Source organism: Henckelia pumila, chromosome 4 (assembly GCF_033568475.1).
Source record: "Henckelia pumila isolate YLH828 chromosome 4, ASM3356847v2, whole genome shotgun sequence".
Taxonomy (NCBI): domain Eukaryota; kingdom Viridiplantae; phylum Streptophyta; class Magnoliopsida; order Lamiales; family Gesneriaceae; genus Henckelia; species Henckelia pumila.
In genome coordinates, this window is record NC_133123.1 from 26400577 (window position 1) to 26425672 (window position 25096).

Genomic DNA, 25096 nt, shown 5'->3' on the forward strand with positions numbered 1-25096 from the left:
GATTTGGGTGAGGCCTCCTATATTCTAGGGATACAGATCTATAGAGATAGATCTAAGAGAATGATAGGACTCAATCGACACTATATTGAAAAGGTTTTCAATGGATGAGTCCAAGAGAGGACATCTACTTATGTGTCATGGAGTTTCTCTATCCAAGTCTATGTATCCCAAGACTGACAAAGAGATAGAGAAAATGACACACATACCATATGCGTCAGCCATAGGTAGTATTATGTATGAGATGATATCTACCAGATCGGATGTAGCCTTTGCTCTGAGTGTCACGAGCAGATATCAGGCCAACCCCGGTCAAATGCATTGGAAAGCCGTGAAGGATATTCTTAAGTACTTGAGAAGGACTAAGAATATATTCATGATTTATGGAGGAAGAGAATTGAAATTGGAAGGCTATACCGACTCTAGCTTCCAAAGCGACGTGGATGACTCGAAGTCAACCTCTGGATTTGTATTCATGCTCAATGGCGATGCTATCCTTGGAAGAGTTTCAAGCAGGACACCACAGCGGATTCCACCACTGAGGCAAAATACATTGCAGCATCAGCTGCTGCTAAAGAGGCCGTTTGGATGAGGAATTTCGTCCAAGAGTTGGGCGTAATTCCTGAAGCTGTTGGTCCAATTCCGGTGTACTGCGACAACACTGGTGCCGTTTCTCAGGCAAAGAAACCAAGGTCTCATCAAAGATCCAAACACGTACTAAGGAAATACCACATCATCCGGGAGATTGTAGAAAGAGGAGACATCAGTGTCGAGAGAGTGGCCTCTACAGACAATATCACTGATCCACTTACTAAGCCTTTGCCAGGACCATTGTTTGACAAACATCGCGAAGCAATGAGATTACGTAGTATGACTAGTTGGCTTTAGGGCAAGTGGGAGATTGAAAGAGTGGGTGCCCGGTTAGCCAACTTGTGGCTAAGGGCTTTTATGACTCTATGTATAAACAATATTTGTTTAATATAATTTACATTAATTAATGGCATTTTCTTTATCTTTCTTCATATTGTTATATTGTGATATACTATTGTTGTTTTGATAAAGACCTTGAATATACTATAGTGTAAGTAAGATGAGATAGTGAATAAAGAGAGATCACTATTATGAAACACATCTTATAGTCACTGTATATTCTAAACAGTTTCTAGTCAATTGAGCCGTCCGCTAATAAGGATAAGGATCGCTCGAGATTGAGACTAGCATTTGTGATGCCAAGTACCACGTTTCATTGGTAATGGACATGGAGATGTTCAAAGCATGCAAATGGATATTCATATGATGAATGGTCGAACTACCCTATTTGGACTTTCCACGTGGTTATTATTATTTGAGTGGATAATTCCGCGATTTTGGTTGTAAACCATTAGTCCTTACTACTTGAAACATCATTGAGACTCTATATGCTAGTACTGTACTTTGACTCATTTACCGACTCTATTGGGGTCATCAGATGTCGGGATTGGATACAGTTATGACACATATAGGAGTCGATGCTTTGTTGTAAAGGATTCACCACATACTTGCGAGTGTGGATATCCTATGCGATCTGAGGAGATATTAGTGTGACGAATCTCTGGCCAGAGTACATGATGTGTTTTAGGTTACTCGGTTTCCTAGTAGCACATACGATGTCACTATTTTATCTTCAAGATGCATTGCATAGTTATCGAATCTCGAACGACTCTCGATGCACCAATGGTTGTTGATTCGATCGGGATATATGGATGAAAGGACCGTACTGTACGCTAACCAAAATCTACTGGTTCTTGCAGGCACTATCAGTGATACCTAGGGAATCATGGGGCGATGTTGCTAGGCGCTCTTACCATGATTCGATGGGTAAGTCAGAAATTGTTGTTCCGAGTCACAAGGAGTTGTGAGCCCACGACTAGCTGTATCCCTGAACCATTGAGGGTCACACAAGTAATGGATTACTAAACCCCGTTGAGATAGTTAAATTTAAAGAAATAATTTAATGAAAGAGAAGTTGGACTTCTTAACTAAAGGGAGTGAAATTTCCTAAAATGACATATGGATGAGCATTTTTGGAAATCACTGAATTCGGATTCAAAAAAAATTATATTGACTTTAAAAGATGCAGAAATGGTTTCTGTGCACATTGGTGAAATCAGTTTATCAATCGGAGTCATGATGAATTTTATATTAATTTCTATAATAACAGGCTTGGCTTGTTGGGCTTAAGTTATGGATTATGGGCCCTAAGGAGTTAGAGTCCTAATATAATTATAACTTAATCTAGTCTAGAAATTATCTATAAATATAGGTGTAGTGTTCGAAAATTAGATGTATTCCATCCTTGAAATTTTTGAAAATCACTTATAATATTCTAAAGGGAATTTTCGAAATTCTCTTCTCCTTTTTGAGATAATTCATGCTGTGATTTTTGTGAAAAATTATATTTTGAATTGACAGATCAAATCTGTTTATTCTCTTTGATAAACATCTGATTGATTTCTAGTGCAATCAATTAGAAGGTTTTAGTTTTTCTGTTCGTGGACCTAATTCCGGAGATTGATCGAGCAAGTCATCGGTTCCCGGGATTTACAAGAAGAGCAGATTAAATTTTGTTGAAGTCCATAATCAAGCCTTAGCTTGAAGAGGTAAAAATATTTAATTGTGAATTTATATTTTTACTTGCAAGATTTTAATCGTTTGGATTTGATACCCACGATATGGAATCGTTCCATATCGAAAAATAAAATTTTTAAACTTCCGCTGCTCCGGATATCACATCCGTGTGATCAGAGAACGCGTGTTCCAACAGTAATTGTTCTCGATTATAACGATATTATTGTCAATTTTTATCGTTTAGTACTAAATTATAAATATTATATGAATGATCTTTATAGTATTCAAATCTACTGCCTAAAAGTGTGATTTTGTGATTTTTGTTGTTGTTGTGGAATATGTTATGAATAAAGTCATGATCTTCATTGTTTATCTTATTTTTGTTGTTTTTGTGGAATATGTTTGAGCGATTCTTTGATATTTGTTATGGTTTTAGTGATTGTGTTAAATTTTTGTGTCATCATGTGAATTGTACAGATTTTTGGTCAATATCTAGTTTTCCTGTCTGTGAGTGTGAATAAATCTCATTTACTGCAATTTTGAGATAGAGTAGCTGAAATTTCATATTGTTCTCGACTATAACGATTTAATTCCGAATCATAATGGTTTTAGTGCTGCATTATGATTTAGATATTGATAATTTATTATCATTAAAATAAAAATGGGCTGCTTGAATTTGTTACTGTGTAATGTTTTTTTGTGTGTCATGTGTTATATGAATGAATGCATGATTTTCAATTTAGATCTTATTGTATTGAATGTAGTTTTTTTAATAGTTTGATAATGAAATCTATAAGTGATTCTTGTAATATTTTTTTTGGGTCGCTACAAGTAAAAAAAACATAATTTTGTGATTTTAATCTTCATTGGATATAGCTTGATGGATATTTTTGCGAGTCTGAGAACAATGTGCTGATATTTCATTAAAAACCATGATTCTTCGATACGTATCTCCACTATCATCTAAGAAGTATTCTACTTTCATATCAATGCACTCTATTCGACGAGTTCACTTTTTTTCGGACAGACATCCTGAGATTATCAAGGCAGTTGAACGACTATTTATGGGGAGTCATCATGTTATTGTTTTTAACATTTAGTAGATAATTTTGTGAAGCTAATAATACTAAATCATTTATTATTCTATAATTTTATTAAAATTTTCATACACTATTTTATCTTTCTAACCTCAATATAAATTATTTTGTTTTTATTTAGGTGTTGAGAAGTTATTGTCGACATAACAAAAAATATTGTGCTTCCATAATCAAGAAAGCAACATATACTCCATCTTTACAATTGCACAGAAGAAAGCGGTTATGGAAGTTGGCTCCAGCACAGACCTTCGAGGAGATATACATGTTCCAATGGAAGTATTGTTGGTTTACGCTTGATTTCATGATTATTTGGAACACACAGTTATTTTATATTAATTTGAGTTCTGGTTGTAGTGTACTCTTATGTATTGTGCTATATTGTGTTGTTCCAAATATATTTGAAATTATCTCGAATCGAAAACAATTGAAACAAATTTACTATTACTTGGGAAGGTCGGTCATAGTGACCAAAAATTTTATCCTGAGAAGTAGAATGTCATGTGCTCAATTGAGACACATTTGTACTTTTTTAGCTCATGTGTTGTGCCGTAGAGACATTGTGGTGCAATATTCAATTTCATTTTGTAAAATAATTTTTTTTTTTACAAGGTAAAAATTGAAGAAACGAGTGAATGATAGATGTATTGTATCAACAGACTCGATAATGAGAGGTAGATTGTAATAAAAGCCTTTGATTGGTCACTGTCATAAAGCTATTAATTTTTTTTTTATTGTGAGGGTCAAAATAGTAATTTCAAGCAGATTGGTCACTGTCTTCTTGTGCCGAAAATCAAGCGTATTATCCCTAATCTTTCTTAGAGTGTTCCAAATACCGCTTATTTCGAGCGAAAATCTTAGCCGTTATGAAAGAGTGATCTTGATGGCCCAAAAATGATTGTCCTTGAAGTTGAAACAATTTATTCTCGATTAATGCTAACATATTCTATTAATGTGTACGTGTTGTTCCAGATTTCGTAGTCTCATTTCTTTGAGATTAATGGAGTTGAAATACATGCTTTGTCTTACAAATTAATGTAATAGATGATAAAAAATCAGATTCAACAACTTATGAGTTTGAAAGTTTGAATTATTATCCAATTGTAGTCACTGGGAGACAATTGACATCAACAAATGTGAGCTCATTGAGTAATATTGATCATTGTGTTTCTCCTATACCTTAGACAAAGTAGTGCACAAGACATTACATGACAAACATTTGGATAATTGTTCTACCAATATTGAGGTATTGAAAACTCCTCATAAACATTTGTTATGAGAAATATAGTAGCATCTTGATGCATGTGCAAACGATGAATCTCAAGTTCATAATGACATGTCCTATTGTGCAGGAAATCAGGAGTATTATCCATGATATTGCTGAGATTGTTCCAAATACCTGATATTTAAAGCCAAAATCTTGGACGCGAGAGTGATCTTGTTGGACCAAATGATTATCCTTCAAGTTGCAACAATTTATACTCAATTAAGGATAATATATTTTATTAATGCGTAAATGTTGTGTCGGATATCATAGTCTCATATTCTTTGGGATTAATGGAGTTGAAATACATGTGTCGTCTCAAAAATTGAAGTAAAAGATATTAAAAACTCATATTCAACCACTTGTGAGTTTGAAAGTTTGAATTATTACACAATTTTAGTCATTGGGAGACAATTGACATCAACAAATGTGATCTCATTGAGTAATGATCATTGTGTTCCTCCTATACCTTAGACAAAGTAGTGCACAAGACATTACATGACAAACACTTGGGTAATTGTTCTACCGATGTTGAGGTACTGAAAACTCATCATAAAGTTTGTTATGAAACATATTGTAGCATCTTGGTGCATGTGAAAATGATGAATCTCAAGTTCACAATGACATGCCCTATTGTGCAGAAAATCGAGAGTATTATCCCTGATATTGCTGAGATTATTTCAAATACCTTACATTTAGAGCCGAAATCTTGGACGCTAGGAAAGAGTGATCTTGATCCCAAATGATTGTCCTAAAAATCGAAACAATTTATGCTCAATTAAGGCTAATGTATACTATTAATGCATACATGTTGTGCCGGATCTCGTAGTCTCATATTCTTTGGGATTAGTGGAGTTGGAATACATGTGTCGTCTTACAAATTGATGTAATAGATAATAAAAACTCAAATTCAACAACTTAAGACTTTGAAAGTTTGAGTTATTGCCCAATTTTTGTCATTGGGAGACAATTGACATCAAAAAATGTGATCTCATTGAGTAATGATCATTGTCTTCCTCCTATACGTTAGACTAAGTAGTGTACAAGACATTACATGAAAAACACTTGGGTAATTGTTCTATCGATCTTGAGATATTGAAACTCATCATAAAGTTTGTTTTGAGACATATTGTAGAATCTTGGTGCATGTGAATCTCAAGTTCACAATGACATGTCCTATTGTGCAGTAAATCAAGAGTATTATCCCTGATATTGCTAAGATTGTTCTAAATACGTGATATTTAGTGCCGAAATCTTGGACGCTAGAAAAGAGTGATCTTGATGGACCAAATGATTGTCCTTTAAGTTGGAACAACTTATGCTCAATTAAGGTTAATGTATTCTATTAATGCGTACATGTTATGCCGGATCTCGTAGTCTCATATTCTTTGGGATTAGTGGAGTTGGAATACATGCGTCGTCTTACAAATTGATGTAATAGATGATAAAAACTCAGATTCAACAACTTAAGAGTTTGAAAGTTTGAATTATTACCCAATTTTTTTCATTGGGATACAATTGACATCAACAAAGGCGATCTCACTAAATAATGATCATTGTGTTCCTCCTATACCTTAGACAAAGTAGTGCACAAGACATTACATGACAAACACTTGGGTAATTGTTCTACCGATCTTGAGGTATTGAAAACTCATCATAAAGATTGTTATGAGACATATTGTAGCATCTTGGTGCATGTGCAAACGATGAATCTCAAGTTCACAATGGCATGTCCTATTGTGCATGAATTCAAGAGTATTATCCCTGATATTGCCGAGATTGTTCCAAATACCTGACATTTAGAGCCGAAATCTTGGACGCGAGAGTGATCTTGTTGGACCAAATGATTATCCTTCAAGATGCAACAATTTATACTCAATTAAGGATAATATATTTTATTAATGCGTAAATGTTGTGTCGGATATCGTAGTCTCATATTCTTTGGGATTAATGGAGTTGAAATACATGTGTCGTCTCAAAAATTGAAGTAAAAGATATTAAAAACTCATATTCAACCACTTGTGAGTTTGAAAGTTTGAATTATTACCCAATTTTAGTCATTGGGAGACAATTGACATCAACAAATGTGATCTCATTGAGTAATGATCATTGTGTTTCTCCTATACCTTAGACAAAGTAGTGCAAAAGACATTACATGACAAACACATGGGTAATTGTTCTACCGATCTTGAGGTATTGAAAACTCATCATAAAGTTTGTTATGAGACATATTGTAGCATCTTGGTGCATGTGAAAACGATGAATCTCAAGTTCACAATGACATGTCCTATTGTGTAGGAAATCAAGAGTATTATCCCTAATATTGCTGAGATTATTCCAAATACCTTAGATTTAGAGCCGATATCTTGGACGCTAGGAAAGAGTGATTTTGATCCCAAATTATTGTCCTTCAAGTTGGAAGAATTTATGCTCAATTAAGGCTAATATATACTATTAATGAGTACATATTGTGCCGGATCTTGTAGTCTCATATTCTTTGAGATTAGTGGAGTTGAAATACATGCGTCGTCTTACAAATTGATCTAATAGATGATAAAAACTCAGATTCAACAACTTATGAGTTTTAAAGTTTGAACTATTACCCAATTTTAGTCATTGGAAGACAATTGACATCAACAAATGTGATATCATTGAGTAATGATCATTGTGTTCCTCCTATACCTTAGACAAAGTAGTGCACAAGACATTACATGACAAACACTTGGGTAATTATTCTACCGATCTTGAGGTATTGAAAAGTCATCATAAAGTTTGTTATGAGACATATTGTATCATCTTGGTGCATGTGAAAACGATGAATCTCAAGTTCACAATGACATGTCCTATTGTGCAGGAATTCAAGATTATTATCCCTGATATTGCTGAGAATGTTCCAAATACCTGACATTTAGAGTCGAAATCTTGGATGCTAGGAAAGAGTGATCTTGATGGCCCAAATGATTGTCCTTCAAGTTGGAACAATTTATGCTCAATTAAGGCTAATGTATTCTATTAATGCGTACATGTTGTGCAGGATCTCGTAGTCTCATATTTTTTGGTATTAGTGGAGTTAAAATACATGTTTCATCTTACAAATTGATGTAATAGATGATAAAAACTCAGATTCAACAACTTAAGAGTTTGAAACTTTGAATTATTACCCAATTTTAGTCATTGGTAGAAAATTAACATCAACAAATGTGATCTCATTGAGTAATGATCATTGTGTTCATCATATACCTTAGACAGAGTAGATCACAAGACATTACACGACAAACATTTGGGTAATTGTTCTACCAATCTTGAGGTATTGAAAACTCCTCATAAACATTTGTTATGAGAAATATAGTAGCATCTTGGTGCTTGTGAAAACGATGAATCTCAAGTTCACAATGGCATGTCCTATTGTGCAGGAAATCGGGAGTATTATCTCTGATATTGCTGATATTGTTCCAAATACCTGATATTTAGAGCCAAAATCTTGGACGCTAGGAAAGAGTGATCTTGATGGCCCAAATTATTGTCCTTAAGTTGGAACAATTTATGCTCAATTAAGTCTAATGTATTTTATTAATGCGTAAATGTTGTTCCGGATCTCGTAGTCTCATATTTTTTGGGATTAGTGGAGTTGAAATACATGCGTTGTCTTACAAATTGATGTAATAGATGATAAAAACTCATATTCAACAACTTATGAGTTTGAAATTTTGAATTATTACCCAATTTTAGTCATTGGGAGACAATTGACATCAAAAAATATGATCTCATTGAGTAATGATTATTGTGTTTCTCCTATACCTTAGACAAAATAGTGCACAAGAAATTGCATGACAAACACTTGAGTAATTGTTCTACTGATCTTGAGGTATCGAAAACTCATCATAAAGTTTGTTTTGAGACATATTGTAGCATCTTGGTGCATTTGCAAACGATGAATCTCAAGTTCACAATGACATGTCTTATTGTGCAGGAAATCAAGAGTATTATCCCTGATATTGCTGAGATTGTTCCAAATACCTGATATTTAGAGCCGAAATCTTGGACGCTAGGAAAGAGTGATCTTGATGGCCCAAATGATTGTTCTTCAAGTTGGAACAATTAATGCTCAATTAAGTCTAATGTATTCTATTAATGCGTCAATGTTGTGCCGGATCTCGTAGTCTCATATTCTTTGGGATTAGTGGAGTTGGAATACATGAGTCGTCTTACAAATTGATGTAAAAGATGATAAAAACTCAGATTTAACAACTTATGAGTTTGAAAGTTTGAATTATTCACTACTTTCAAATATAAGATGCATGCATTGTTCATTATTGAAGAGATCACACGCAATGATACCATTTATTGCCCAACATTTACATTACTAGATGTAATTATAAACTTCAAATTTTGTTAAATTAGCCTAACTAGTAATACGACTCTTGTATTTGAATTTCACTATTAAAAGAACATGCGTGATCATGGGATATGACACAACACATGAACAACAAGAGTACATATGCGGTCTAATTTAGAATAAATTTTCTAATTATCGGGATAAAATTTCAGGCCACTAAGATCAACATTTCCATGTGAAAATAATTAGGTTCAAATTGTTTGGGATTCGAAACCATTCCATATTAATATGGAACAATCTCTAACATTTGCAACAGAAATAGAGAAGCAATTTAGTATGAGAGAGATTCATTATCTGCATACACACACACACAAAGATATTATGATTTAGTGCATAACACACATTATTATACTTATGATGAGTTTCATTGTAGTATAAATTGTCTCCCTATACATTAATGTTGGTCATCGAATATCATGTGCACTATTTTGACAAATGTAGAAGAGGAATGCATTGCTCATTGTTGAATGAAATCAGATGTTGTGATATCATTAATTGTCAAATGTCTATATTGTGTAAGTAAATGTAATTAAAAACTTCAAAAATTATTGAATATGATATTTAGGCATCAATTAGCCCAATTTGTAATAAGATACTTATATTTGAACTCTGTTATTAAAAGTGTATACATGATCATTGAATTTAGCACAATATATCAACAATAAAAGTACATATATGGTCTAATTCAGCATAAATTATTTTATTTATCGAGATAAAAAAGACTACCAATTGGTGTTGAATTTTCATCAGTTAGTACCAAATTAATATCTATTAGTACCAACTTAATATCAAACAGTACATAATTTTTTTTTAAAATTTATAATAAATTCTCTATTAGAATAATAGTATGATAATGTATATTCATGCATATCAATTTGTTTTTCATAAATGAATAATAAAAAGATTTTTTGAAACAAATTAAAATATTTCATACACGTGTTACACGTAAAATCATTCAATAAATCGACACTACAACCTCAATTGAAAAAATAACATGTACAAAATTCACATAATATATTACGTGATCAGCATCTGATATCATTTTTAACTACACAATAACTTCTAACCACAAAAAGTTTAATAAATCAGAATTAAAAATAACTGCACACGATACATAAAAATGATTTCCAACAAATAGTTGCTTGTTGTATTGGTAGTCTCAAAGTGTTCGACAATACCATCTTAGTCTATCATGACATTCTTCATTTGTGTCATCATGAATATCCTGCATGCGTCATCGGCTCCTTGCCCTTCCACTATTTTTGGTAGTATAACTCTACGATATAATATCTCTACAAGTCTTTCTGAATAGTAGAAGAACGATAAGATGATTCTCATGTCAGTTTTTCTTTCACCATATTCACGATAATTAATGAATTGGCTCTAGGATATCATCTGTTGTGTAGCTTGTTTTCGCCACATGTATCCATTTCTCTATCATTGATTGTATGTCTTCCTCACGGACCTTTATCAATTTAATATATAAATAAAATTAAATATATATACAAGGAACAATAACTATAAAATTTTATATGCAAGGTACATAATTTAAGTAATATTATTAGTACTAAAACATTGATCAAATATACAAAACAATATCAAGATACAATATCAATATTAATTGATGTAACAATATAAAGCATTATCAAAACTGCAATATGAAGACATATCCAATATATGTGTTTTACCTCTCAAAATTAAAATTGTTCAGATCTCCATGTTTTCTCTTTTCTCTCGATTTAATCATTGTGAGCTTCATATACATGTAAAGTTGAATTATATTAAGGACATCATTATCATCGTGTAGAGACATCGACATCTTACATTGTGGTGCTTGCAAAATCATGGATTCAAGAAAAATTTATATATGTTTGTCGAACCTAATATTGATCAACATATACCCACTATGATTGAGATCACATATATCTGTTTCTTGTACTTAAACAACAAAAAAAATGCAAGATTGCAATAAACATTTTTAGATATCATTCTCAACTCTATCAATAAAAGCATAAAATTTAATACAATAAGATAAACAATGAAGATCATGACTTTATTCATAACATATTCCACAACAACAACAAAAAACACAAAATCACACTTTTAGGCAGAAAATTTGAATACTATAAGGATCATTCATATAATATTTATAATCTAGCACTAAACTATAAAAATTGACAATAATATCGTTATAATCGAGAACAATTACGAATTTTAAATAATCAATTTAAAATTGGTTGAAATGAACACAGACCCATTCATATAAATAAAACTTTAATATTGTCCATCAAATCTGTATAATTCATGCGATGTATGGAACTTCAATATAACCACAACACATCATACACAAGTAGACAACCCTCAAAGAATAACTCAATTGGAAAATAAAAAAACCCCAATCATCAAGACGGAATTTGATATAAAAAATTTCTTAATTTTTCAGAAAAAATTATACCTTAAACTTGTTGGTTCGATGCTGTTTTTCGCAAAGAATTCGAAATCTAATGCTTATTGGCTTTAAACTCCTTTCGCCTCAATTTGTTGCACCAAATGTCGACACAAATGTGTAGATTGTCGTTGATTTATCCATAAGGGTTCAAGGAGAAAGAAGATTGGGAAACTTTGGATTGGAAAGAGAAAAGAACTATTATTAAATATAGATTTATTGTTCAAATGGGTATTATTGAGTTTCATTTAAAGTTGAGGGCAATTTTGTAATTTAGCCTCAATTAGGGAGTTCAAACACATGTCAGAATTTTGTCAGGGAGTGAAAACATATAAACTCTGAAACAGGGATTGAGGAACAATTTGAATTTGTTAATGGGAATTTAACGACAATTTCCCCTTTTTTTATAGCAAAAAAAAATTTACATTTCACTCCAAAAGATCACAGTGTGCAAAAGACAGATCCTTAATTACAAAAGAACCTATTGCTATGGGACAAAAGTCATTACACTCCAGATTATGCCAACGCCGAAGACTTTTCTGTGCAAGGAAATACGCGACTGTGTTAGCAGCTCATGCACAATGACCGATAGTAATTCCTCGATGAATGAAACAAAAGTGCCAAATGGTATTAACTATCAGAGCTTCAAACGCAAGAGGTGAGATCTTAGCAATACCATTGACGACATTAATAACATCAGTTTCTAATATACATGCGGACCAGTGAAAGCGCAAAGCCATTAACACTCCCATGTGAACAACACATACCTCAGCAAGATGAGGAGAGAAGGAACCAGAAAATGACGAGCCAAAGCAAACAAAATCATCCGTGATGCATCTCGCGCAATGACACCCACACCAAAATACGGAAGATCCAGAAGAACAGCAACATCGACATTAGTCTTAACCGTACCAGATGGAGGGGCTCTCCAGGTTGAATGTGACACCCGAATGGGAGAAGAAGATACCACAGATTGATATCGCAAAAAATCATCTCAGATAGAAGTAGCGCGATCAACTATCCGGGGAGCAGGTATGTGACGATCGTCAAAAACAAAATGATTCCTTGCCAACCAGATATTCCAGGAGATCATAGCAAAAAGATCCAAATAATTACTTTTAGCATAGATCTGAACCAGCTCCAAAGGTCAAATAAAGTTTGGTTTTTTTTCCATGTGAATATTCAAATTGACATATATTTACTAAATTTGCAGATAAAACCCAAAAGAGAAAAAAGAAAAGAAAAGAAAAAAGAGAGAGTTTATTGTCATATTTGGGGTGCTGTTGCCAACAAAAATATTAATGTAGTGACCCTTACCCGGATCACCTACTAAACAGAACTTAGGCATGCAATTAACTTAATAAAACAGATATCATAATAAAACTGCGGAAACCATAAACATTATACAATCCCAAGTAAAGGAATCTGTAATTATCCAATAATATACAACCAAATCGAATAGCTGTATAAACCCAAACAACAGTAATAAAACCTAGACGAAGTTCCAGCTGGCCAACCACTGACTAGCCCCTCCTGGATCCACCCTCCTCGTCCAATCGCAAACCTGCCCCATGGAATAGGGTGTCCAGAAAATACAGAGTACGAGACGTGAGCATAAAACGCTCAGTGCGAGAGTATGAGTATACATGCATGCAAAGTGAACTCCCTATAGACTCGAGGTCAAGGATCAGATGACAGAGACAGACCGGGCCCTGGTATGTAGCACGCTGTGCCGTCGCTTCAGGAGGTGGCTCCCATACCGAGATAATCATGGATACGCCGGACCCAAATCGATGGAAGTCCATCCACTAACAGGATAGGGTACAACCCTACTACAGACATCTCGAAGGAGATACAGCAAGATGCAAATGAATGCAGCATAATATCATGGCATATAAATCATGCAGTCATATAATACATGCATACTCAGTCAGGATATCTCGAATAGTACTTTTGTACCTCAATACAGTGCAAGCTCTACCAACTCTAGGTCCACGCCTATAGTCTGCTCTACACTGCCAAATGATACTACTATCATTAAAGTGCTCTAAAAGCCTTAACTAAGCTATTGCATACTCCTAAATATTTATAGGAAGCAAAAGCTATACCTTCGTCCGTCGTTAGCCCTTTGATGTCGATGCCTCCAGAACTTGGGCCCGACTCCGCTACGACTACCGAACGCCTCTCCGACCTCCGGACCAAGCCTAAGAAGACTAGAACAGCTCCAAAATGACTAGAAAGGAAAGGAGAACTCGGAATTGGCAAATAAAAGTGAAGTCTCGGCCTTCTATTTATAGACAACGATCGGAACTTCCGATCCTTGATTGGAACGTCCGAACCTCGATCGGAACGTCCGATCCTGCCATCGGAGCTTCCGAAGATCCTGATCTGCCACGTGTCAAAATATCACTTGTTGACTCCGGATAGGGGTGATCGGAGCTTCCGGTCCTGATCGGAGCTTCCGATCCAACCACACGTCATGCCTGACGTAATAACATCGGTGCCTCCGATCGCTCATCGGAGCTTCCGATCCTGATCGGAGCTTTCGATCGTGCCTTCGGAGCTTCCGATCCGTCCGATGCCTAATTCAATTAATTAGCATTAATCCTTTAATTACTCAATTAGGGCACGGGCTACTACAATTATTCTTTCCATATGAATCCTCTAAGCAACGGAAAATTTTCACGCTCACCTCTTGCGTTTTTTCATTTGACAAAATTTACATATTTACTAAATTTTCATGCTCTTATTTCATCCCTCCCTGCGTTTGTCATTTGACAAATGTTACATATTTACTAGAATATATACATACAAATATTATGGTAGTGTTTTGGAATGCTTCTAGGAAACACTTTTGAGCTTTTCTACTTTAAAAGCATTCCAAAATACTACTTATCTCTACGTACGAGTGTGTATGTGTGTGTGTGTCTATATATATGTATGTATATTAATGATGATGAAATTCAGGAAAAATTATTTTTTTTGGTCCTGTAAGTTTGTAACTTTGCGATTTTGGTCCTCTATGTTTTCAGATTTCAGTTTTAGTCCGCTATTTTTAATTTTTTTTGGCAATTTTAGTCTTTTTTTTTCGACGTGGCGCTAATGTGGCACCAATGCAGTGCTGATGTGGAGCTGACATGTATAGTGACACGTAAGTATTTTCAAAGAAAAAAGACTGAAATTACCAAAAATCAAAACGTTCATGACTGAAATTAAAATATGAAAACATAGAGAATCAAAATCGCAAAGTGACAAATATATATGATCGAAATTGCAGTTTTCCCTGGAACTCACAACCGTTAATTAAGCATGTATTTAGTGAAATTTGATAAACCTCCGGATTATTGGAACAACTTGCAAACAATACTAGCCAAGTAAATCATACTAAATAAAATCTATAAGTATATAGTAAATTAACATTTAATTCTTAGATTATTAACAATCTCAAATTAAATCAAGATATTAGATTAATATATAATTATAAAGAATCATTATAAGCTAGCTAATTAAATTTATTTTTGTATTTCTAAAACCAATTTTGTAACAAATTATTAAATTTGTTATAACAAAATGGTTTTTTTAAAATTTAAAGTAGAGATCAGAACTCAGAAGTTGGAGAAAAAGATCAGAAAAATTCGAGAGAGGAACGAAAATTATTAATCCACGCCATCAAACTTATATTATAAACATATATAAAGCAAGGATAATATGTTATATGGGATTTGTTAGTAAAATAAATAAATTTAAACAATATACTACTATATAAATTCTTTAAAATGAACTAGTAACCTTTTTTTTAGCTAGTCTATATGCTTAAAAATATCGTCCAGGGCATAAGATGAACTAGTACAATATAGAATGGAGATATTTTTTGATGTGAACATATTAAACTTTAGTTAATTAATAAAAAGAAGTCAAAGTTTATAGCGTGAAATTCTAGAAGAAAGTGAATTGAAGTTTCCAAGTAAACACTCACAACTCGTGTTAGTTAAGCCTCGCGAATCACGCGATCATGCTTACGCGTTGCTGATGACCACTTGGATTGGATAATGTTAATCCGAGTATATAATACGCATGACGTGTTACTTAATATATACTTGTGGTATAATAATTCGTTTTCGCCACGTTGTCGAATGTTTCAAGTTATGTTAAAAATATTATTTTTTAGAATAGTTATGTATCAAATCAACTTATTTTACAAAAGACCTACTTTTTATTTCAAAAGAGACGAGAGGAAAGAATAAAATTAATTCGGAGGAGAGACTAATGTAAGGGAAAAATAACCGTTTTGACAATCACGTACTTAAATCCGTCACTTTCTAATATTTCAACAATAGCTGTATAATGTTGATGATTTTATCATGTCAAATTACATAAGTTTAAGTATCGTTTAATTTGGCGAATTATGACTGAAATGTTTTGTTCTGAATCTTATAGTCATTTTTGAGGTAATTGACTGACTATTTGATTCATAGTCTTTAACAATCTAGAAGTAATCCTCCAGAGTACAATAATAATAAGCCTTAAATATTTATATTTATTTTAATAATGTAGTACTTGCCAAAGGATATTGAATCTAACACTCAAAATGCGTACGCACAAGTCATTCCAACACTCAAGAAGATAAAAACTTTTTAGGGCTACTTTGTAAGACTTTAAGAATTCTAAATTTACAAATCAATTTTGGTATATTATAAAACAATCACGCGATTTGCGTTCAAACTTCTAGATAGCAAATTAGATGGCCAAATATATGATATCCATAGGCCATAGCTGTGAAATGTTAAAAAAAAAAAAGAAGAAGAATAAAAAAGAAAGTGTGTGATCATATATTATACTAAAAATAAGCGTAAAAATAACGAAGTATTTCTAATTGTGACGTTATGCGTGTCTGTGTCTTAAATTTGATTATAAAATGTAATTTTAAATACATTAACCTTTCATGTAAAATGTGAACACGATGGAAAAATTATTCCCGGCTAGCTAGTTTCTATTTTGATTTTTCATATATATATATTTATGATTTCCACATTATTTTTTATGACAATGGAACTTACGTACAGCTTCGATTTTTTTATGACGTGAGAACCCACAACTGCTATCTTTCGGTGCACACTAGATAAATCCTCGATCTAACGCAATAATCTGAAACTACGCTAGTCAGATCATGTGCGACACGCTAGCCAAAAAGATGTTGGCAGTGGTAATCGAACTCCTGACATCGGCCAAATGCTCACTTACTACAACAACTTGGACACTACATATTGGATATACCTTAAGATTAATACAAAAATCTGTGATTTGCAATAGTCAGATCGATAAACTGCATTAGAAGAACTCTGTCATGTACTTTTTCGAGAAAATGTTGGTAAGATAATTAAATACTATTGGTTTCTAAAGATAACTCACATTTTTAATTTTAATAATTGTGAATTTGAAAAATATACAAATGCTCCACATTAAAACTTTATCGGGATAGCTATTGACACGTACGTACGCATACATAAATATTGATTTCACAGTTTAAATTGGTATAATTTATCTTACGTCGTATAAAGGATAATTAATAAATATTAGTGGACATATATATATATACTTGGGATTGCTTGTGAATATGAACTCACGAAACCGTACGTATGGTTCATGTGTTCCAATAATTTGACTTCCTTGCCAAGTAATTGCCCTATTTATTTGAAAAAGTCAACTTTTTCATTAAGTCAAACTCTCCAACTGCCGATTCCAACTTGTTAACTCCCACATACATTATTATATATAATATAATATAATATAATATAATATAATATAAACATGTTATTTATGCACACACATATCTATATAGCCTTCCTTCAATATCAATTCACATATATCACTTTTATAATTAAGCAAAGCCATGATGATGAAGAGGAGTAGAGAAGAAAACTTTGAGGACATAACAAACATGGCAAATTGTTTGATGCTATTGTCCGGCGGCGGCGGCGTGATGGGAGGAGTCGGTGGAGATTTAAACCGCGTATTCGAGTGCAAGACGTGCAACCGGAGGTTCCCCTCGTTCCAAGCGTTAGGCGGCCACCGCGCGAGCCACAAGAAGCCGAGGCCGGCGGCCGGAGACCAGCCGGCGTCGCCCCCGAAGCCGAAAACACATGAATGCTCTATATGTGGGCTAGAGTTTGCTATAGGGCAAGCACTTGGAGGTCATATGAGGAGGCATAGGGTAGCCATGAATGATGAAAAGCAGCATCACAAGGATTCGCCGCCTTTCGAGTGCCTATCGCTGTCTCCGGTCGTCAAGAAATCGAGTAGCCGGAGGGTTTTGTGTCCTGATCTGAACCTTACTCCATTGGAGAATACTTTTCTTCTTGGAAAGGCTGATGCTCCTGCCCTTCATTGCTTCTTCTGATTCTGATCTTTCATCTATAATTAAATCCCTTTTGGTTTCAAAAACCTTTTTTTTTTTCTTTTTCTTTTTACTGAGATTCAGATTCATTTATTTATTTTTCTTGTAATATCATCATTTATAATATGTATATGATTTATATACTTGAGATTTCATATAATAGTGTTGTTTGATTACACAATACGTACGTTTAATTAATGTGGAAATATAACTGATATTAAGTAATATTTTCTTTTAAAAAAATCAATTTTTTTTAGTACTTAAAAAAGTCAATTATATGTCAATCAAATGTAAATAATCACGATTAATTTAATTTTCGAGCAAAAATTGTCGGTATGATAATTTTTTTTATTCTATAGATTTTAAACGACCGATGGCTTGCTCCTACAATTTTCGGGCTCGTCTTTTTTTTTTTTTCTAAAGGAAGAAACAAATGATTTGAGTTTACACTAGAAGAGGGAGTACGTAGCACGTTATTATCTTGTGTGCCACGTTAATATCTTGTGTGCTAGGTTGAAGAATGATGACTACAAATTTAGGAAAATTGCAGCTTCTCTTTTTTTTTTTTAGTGTTTTGTGATTTTGGTAAACTATGTTATCATAATCGAGTTAAAATATATATGCGAGTAGAGTACATTTTTCCCCAATTTTTGTTCTTCCCTTTTTTTAAAAAAAGCAAAACAAACAAACAAAGAACGAAGAAGGATTTCTTGAATGAGACCTTTAAAGTTTAAACCGAAGAAGTTTAGGTTAGAATTCCAACGTGTAGATTGTTGGATAATTCCCCACCTGCGCCTTGGCGTCTTTCATTTAATCCCAAAAAATATAAGAAGTTTATTTTAACAAAAAACAAACAAAACAAAACAAGGAATTCTTTCTATTCCTAATATAATATTATTTTATAGATCTTTAAGTATAATTCTAAAATATTAAGGTAATTTTTACATTTTTTTAAAAAAATTATAATATCAGATTACCTACACAAATAAGATTTGTAAATTTAGAATTTTAAATTTTTTCAAGTAATTAGTTGGTTAAGCTAGTCAGGAAACAAAAAATGTACAGCAATGCTATTAGAAAGGGGGACATGAGAGAAATAATAGAGTACAAGATTGATTCTATCATTTTATAATTTTATTACTGTTTCGAGATTATTAAATTATTAATAAATGAATAATTAAAAATAATAATAGATAATAATTTGTAAACGTGCTAATAAAATATGTTTGTCTGTTGTTTGTTTTTGGTACGAAAAATGAGTGTTATTGAATATGGTCCATGGACTCTTTGTCCTTGGGTGTTATTTAATCGTCAAGCTTTGATATAATTTTGCCTTCATTCACAAAATGATCTAGCAAAAAATAAGCAAACATAAGTTTAAGCCTCAAATCATTCTTTTATTTCACCTTGTTACTCATACCAAACACAACTGTAATTAGTATCTCTTAAGTTTACATGAGAATCAAAGATTGTTGAGCCATATTTTTAAGTTTTAACCACCAGAATTTTGCCTTTTGAAACACATGTACATAAATTAAAGGTGATCATACAAAGTTGCGTTGAGGCACCATACATTTAGCAACAAAAATAATTTTGAGCTCATTTAAAATATATTCCACAAAGAGAGATTTTCGTAATTGTAGATTCATCACTTTTATTCTTTCTTTCTTTCTTTTTTTAAACAAGGAATCATCATTATGATTATCTCTAAATATTAGTCGGTCAAAAAAGTGCAAATTAGATAATAATATTTAATTATCTTATGATTTGGCATGGCCCGCACAGGTCCCCCATTTTTTTCACAATAATATTTCAAAATTTAGAAAAACAACCTGCAACTTTTGTTTATGATTAAAGCCCTGATAATAATTGGAGAAAATAAAATAATAAAAAAAGAGACAGTAAATTTACAGTTCTTCATGACCAATTTACGAGCTACATGCAGATTTTTATTTTGATTAAACTGGAGATCTCAATACAGAACTAAAAGAACAAAATCTCACAATTTTTTTGATGCTTCCTCTCTTTAATCGTGTAAAATTAGAAAAACAAATGCGTATGAAAAATCCCATATATATCCTTTTATATGAAATAAACATGCATACAAAATTTTGTACTGGGAAGAGGAGACTATACGACCCTCTTCCAACCACATGTCGATCTTACCAAAAATCGATCTTAACATGAAAGTCGATCCGTGTACAAACTCTACTAATATCTATACCATATCAGGTACTCTAAACAAATGCATACAAAAAGAATACATGCCAAAAATCTGATCATTTTTCTCCACATTTTCGTGGCATACCACACACATACATCAGGCAATTTGCCAAGAATGTGTACCCCAAAAATCACTCGCATATAGAGAAACAAAATTTTATTCACTCGATCTACAAACTAATGGATTCCATCACCAACTCCTCAAACAAAGATATCTCTAGCTCTCTACATATGACATCGATGTCTTTCTCATCCACCTCCCACCATTTCATTGCTCCCTTGACAATCTTCTCAGATTCATGTCTGTTTTTTTCCCTTTCCAGGCTAATCACCATTTTCCACAGCATGTCTTCAAGTTCATCACGCTTCATTACAGAAATAAATTGTCTTTGTAGAGAAGACGTTTCATGAGAATGAAAGTTTAAGAGTCGCTTAAGGATGGCCATCAACCCTGAATTTATAAGATCAAAAAGGAGCTGCCTATCGGGTTTTTGCCAACATGCTTGTTCACCATATTTTTTCTCTAATGCCTCGAAGACCAAGGGGCTTATCGGGTGTTCTAAGCAATCCCAAGACTGGATAACATCAATTATTGGTCTCTCCTTAAAACACCCTGCCTCGTCTAAAATATCGACAATGTAGCAGAAATTCCTACTTTCGTCATCTCCCAACCACCTATGAACCTTTCCAGAATTATAAGAAAGATCGGCAATCCCTTCCTCTTTTTCCTCTTCGTTGCCAGAAACCATTTCGGATCCTTCAGAATATGCTTCTTCTGATTCAGAGTTAAAAAGTTGAAATTGTGATTGCTGAACTGAAAGTTAGAAATTGCAAGAATGTTATTGAAGAACAAGGTTTCATAGTTATTGTTATGTTATATTAATACCTGTACTCTCAAAGCATTCAAAAGTAGAAGGATATTTTGTATCAAATGATTCCAGAACTGAATCAGGACTACACTGACCGATGAGTCCATCCAACTGTTTCTGAAACTCCGGAGTAACTAGTCTGGAACAGTTTGAATAACCTGACTCCTCCTCAGAGAATTCATATAATGATGCCTGCATTTGGGTGAAAAGAAAAGGATCAGCTGATGTAAAATGGGGGTGAACCAAAATGTTGAAGCATGTTGAGTTCAGTGTGGTGGTAATGCATTCGATAACCACACATGTTTTAACAATTTCCATGTCATATTTCCACATACACCAGGAAATACTCGTACCAATTTTATATCAACCAAATATCTCAGCACAAAACTATAACTAGCAGCGAGTATATGGATCCCACTTTGCTGGAATTCCCTCACTAAATATGTCGCCAGCATTTCAAATGGGAAGTAAAGAAAATAGTTGCCAAAAATGAGATGCATATGATGTCATGTGGTCACTAAATCCATAAGCTGTGGATTGGTGAGGTGACTTGTATCTGTAACAGAGAATTAATGGTTATAGATACTTGAAACCTTATAAAGATCTAACGAACCTCTCCGCTGGAAGCTTCTTGAGAATAAGAGGAAGACACATCCTTCACTGAAAAGAAACCAGAATTTGATTCAGGCTGCTGGTCCTCACTGATTTTAGAAAAGACTTCTCCATTGAATGCTTCTACATCAGCCAATGCATCATTAATTCTACATGGAAAAGATAAATTCGATGACCTCGAAACACCAGGGGAAAGTTTGATTTCTCTGCACCAATCATTCTCAGAGCTACCTTCCATCTCATCCTGAATTGTTTTGGCACATGCATCAGAGGTATTATTTTCTGAGTATTTTCTAGACGAGTAACAACTCGATACCTCAACACTTGTTGCACTCTGTAACATGGAGGAACTCATAACGGGAGAAGAAAGTTGGTCACAACCACCCCCACTTCTGTTTTTAAAGATCTCTTGTTCCTCATCCATCTTGCCACCGCTCCCAGCAGAAAGAATATCTTTAGTTGTTTCAGATTCGGAATCGCAAAGATTTCTATTGCAGCGCTGCTCCCAAACTTTTATGCCGCTAATACCTAAAGGAGAAGTAGAACCAAAATTTCGACTCTGCTTACAGGATTGAGTGCATAAAGCCTGCATTTTAACATGAGTTTGGCCCCTCCCAGAAACTTCAATCTTTTCAATTTCTTTTTCTATCTTTTGTCTTTCATAATTTTTCTTTAATGTTTCTTGCCCCAAAGAGAACTTAGATAATAAAAGATGTGGACCGTTATTGTAGTTCCTATAATAATAGGCACCTGGACAAGAAGGGAAGGATGTCTGAGGCTCACTTCTTAAGTAATTCTCATCTTCACTTGCTGATCCTGATAAATCTCGTAAATTGCGTCTGCACCTTTGTTGTCTAGATGTTATGTTCGTAGTTCGACTACGATCAATAAAGCTGTGCATGGGTGGTTCAATAGCACGAGCAAATAGTTCTTTATATGCTAAGTCACTATTATTTCCACTTTCAGGCCTTACCGACTCTCTGATTCCTGATCTAGAAAGTAAATCCAACTTTGTCATTCCACAATAATCTGTAGTCTTCTCTGACTTTGGTCTGAAGGTGCTAACACAAGGAGAAATGTAGGATTTATCTATCATATTAGACTGGATTGCAAAGAAATCGTTTGTGTAATCAGTAGCAAGGCTGTGAAATTGATCAGTAGAAGAACTGTTGTCGAGTTTCTGAAGATATCTTAGGACATTCCCTGGGGCATCATGCTTGCTGTTTGTAACAATTGAATTTCTGTCCTTGTGGCTGGCTCCAGATGTTGACTTTGACAACGAAACAACCCCAGGTTTTTGGTTTGAGATGACCATTTTTACTGTCCTAGTATTCTGAAGTCTGTATTTGTCCGGAACAAAATCATTTTTGTCCTTGAACATCTTTACTCTGCAAGCACCCTTCACTCCCTGCAACATCTCATTATTTGTGTCTCTTGAACGTCCAATGAAGATTGAACTTCCCTGCCGTAAGCCTACAGAAGCAGACTTACAGATATAGCCATCAGATAGTACTCTCTGATATTTATGGAGGGGCTGCTGATGAGGCAGCTCATCGATGCCCATTAATCTAGCCATTACACTATCTGAGATAAGTGGTTGCCGTCTCTTTTGGCAATTCTTTTCCATCTTGATCAATAAATTCTGCTAAAATTTCATCACTGCAGAAGCCAGGTAAAAATCAGAAATGATTGAGATAAATGATTTTCAAATCCAGTAAAAGCTGCTTTCTTTGTGAAACGAAAGTTAATTATTCTTCTATTAGACATCCAAATATACGAAAATGGTATCAAACATCAGTTCTACCTATAAAAATTCAACGACAGATATACACGGTCTCGACAACCTTGACCCTCACTACATTTTCACAAGTGATTTTCTAACATCAACAATGAGAAAGGGTATCACCTATTGCCACACTTCAACTGTCCACAATTATCAATGTTGGCCAAGAAAGAAACAAAAATTGATGGTAAAGCACAAAGGATGTTTGAACTTTTAAGTTGAGGACGGGACATATCAGTAAACACGAAACATCTAAAGAAATTGAATCTCCATTTGTTCTCACCACTAAAATTATGGCCAGGTAAATTTTGAATTGGAAACATAAAAAAGTCTAAGATAATTAGGGAGGATCCCATATTACTTGGGAAATTGAAAGCTGAGAACTATAGCCAAATTATTCCTACATTAAGAATGCAATTATCAGACTGCACAACATTTTGAGTAGCACATATGGATCACGACACATTGTTCATTTCAAAATGTAGCAAATAGTTTGGAAAATGTCTCGTGATCAACCAACAGTTAGGACTGAATACCAACCCAAGTTAAGTACCACTTTACAAAACTATAATAACAAGTCCTATTTCTGACACTCAATCCTTTCTTTTTTTTTTTTCCTTTGAAAGCATACACTTAAAATTCTCACTGTCAGAATCCTGTAAGAGGTGACATCACAACAATACAAATCGAACGCTACATGAAATAACTACTCCCAACCAGAGCACCATTGAGCTCGAACAATAAAAAAGAGAAATTCTTGAATTTGAACAAAAATAAGAGCTTCAACTCAATGATTCAACACAGAAAAAGAAAATGATGAACGCTCACCACTTTTGCTCCGCTGATGATGCGTATGCCAAAAAAAATTCGAATTCAAAAGCAATTGAAAGATGATACGCGTCCAATATTCTTCGATAACGATCAATTTAAAACAGTTGAATTGATACCGGCGAGTGTGATCTCCACCGAAACGGAAACGGAAACCGAAACTTGATTCTGTTTTGGAAACGCGGGTGGAGTACGCGCCGCCACTGAAGTGGTCAACGCGAAAATTGCGCCAATTGAGACGCAATTATTTATGAATCACCATGCGTTTAAATGGGCCCTTTTCATTTCATTTTGATTGGACAAAATTTTTTAATTTTAATTTTAATGTAACTTGGTGAATTCCTTCCTAATTATTAAGATATTGCCGTGACTTATAACATATTACGGTAGTGTTTGGGACAGATTTTAGAAAACACTTCTCATTTTTTTTTTCATAAAATTTTGGAAATTTTGTGAAGAAAAAACTCAAAAATGCTTCTAAAAGATCTCCAAAACACTACCTAAGTATTCTTCATTTTTATGTCGGAATCTATGTTTAAATTTATATTTTCTTATATATACAATATAATTTTATACTTGTATT

General features: G+C 33.7%; 2 protein-coding genes across 5 annotated transcripts; one reads left to right on the forward strand and one right to left on the reverse strand.

The window, feature by feature from the left end:
• Positions 1-17623: 17623 nt before the first annotated feature.
• LOC140866748 (zinc finger protein ZAT7-like) lies at positions 17624-18349 on the forward strand. Its single transcript, XM_073271782.1, has one exon. The coding sequence runs from the start codon at positions 17695-17697 to the stop codon at positions 18199-18201; it is 507 nt and encodes a 168-aa protein (XP_073127883.1). The 5' UTR covers positions 17624-17694; the 3' UTR covers positions 18202-18349.
• Positions 18350-20410: 2061 nt separating this feature from the next.
• On the reverse strand, positions 20411-24732 carry LOC140859974 (uncharacterized). 4 transcript variants are annotated; one of them, XM_073262676.1, is made up of 5 exons: positions 24514-24732; positions 22219-23561; positions 21904-22146; positions 21308-21482; positions 20411-21235 (listed from the first exon to the last, which is right to left on the reverse strand). In XM_073262676.1, exons 2-5 carry the CDS (start codon positions 23527-23529, stop codon positions 20592-20594), a joined length of 2373 nt encoding a protein of 790 aa, XP_073118777.1. In that variant the 5' UTR covers positions 23530-23561; positions 24514-24732; the 3' UTR covers positions 20411-20591. The 4 variants fall into 4 exon arrangements, with proteins under 4 accessions (XP_073118777.1, XP_073118778.1, XP_073118775.1 ...); XM_073262677.1 differs by having other exon boundaries at positions 21386-21482; positions 21904-23561; XM_073262674.1 differs by having other exon boundaries at positions 20411-21196; positions 21904-23561.
• Between the last annotated feature and the right edge of the window lie 364 nt (positions 24733-25096).

What these genes read in the sequence shown, in the direction of transcription:
- LOC140866748 (XM_073271782.1), top strand. Translation starts at nt 17,695, where the DNA reads ATGATGATGAAGAGGAGTAGAGAAGAAAACTTTGAGGACATAACAAAC.
- LOC140859974 (XM_073262673.1), bottom strand. Translation starts at nt 23,529, where the DNA reads ATGGAAAAGAATTGCCAAAAGAGACGGCAACCACTTATCTCAGATAGT. An exon ending in AAGAAGCTTCCAGCGGAGAG is followed by an intron (nt 21,483 to 21,903) that starts GTTCGTTAGATC and finishes ACCCAAATGCAG; the next exon opens with GCATCATTATATGAATTCTC. An exon ending in TGAATGCTTTGAGAGTACAG is followed by an intron (nt 21,236 to 21,307) that starts GTATTAATATAA and finishes TCTAACTTTCAG; the next exon opens with TTCAGCAATCACAATTTCAA.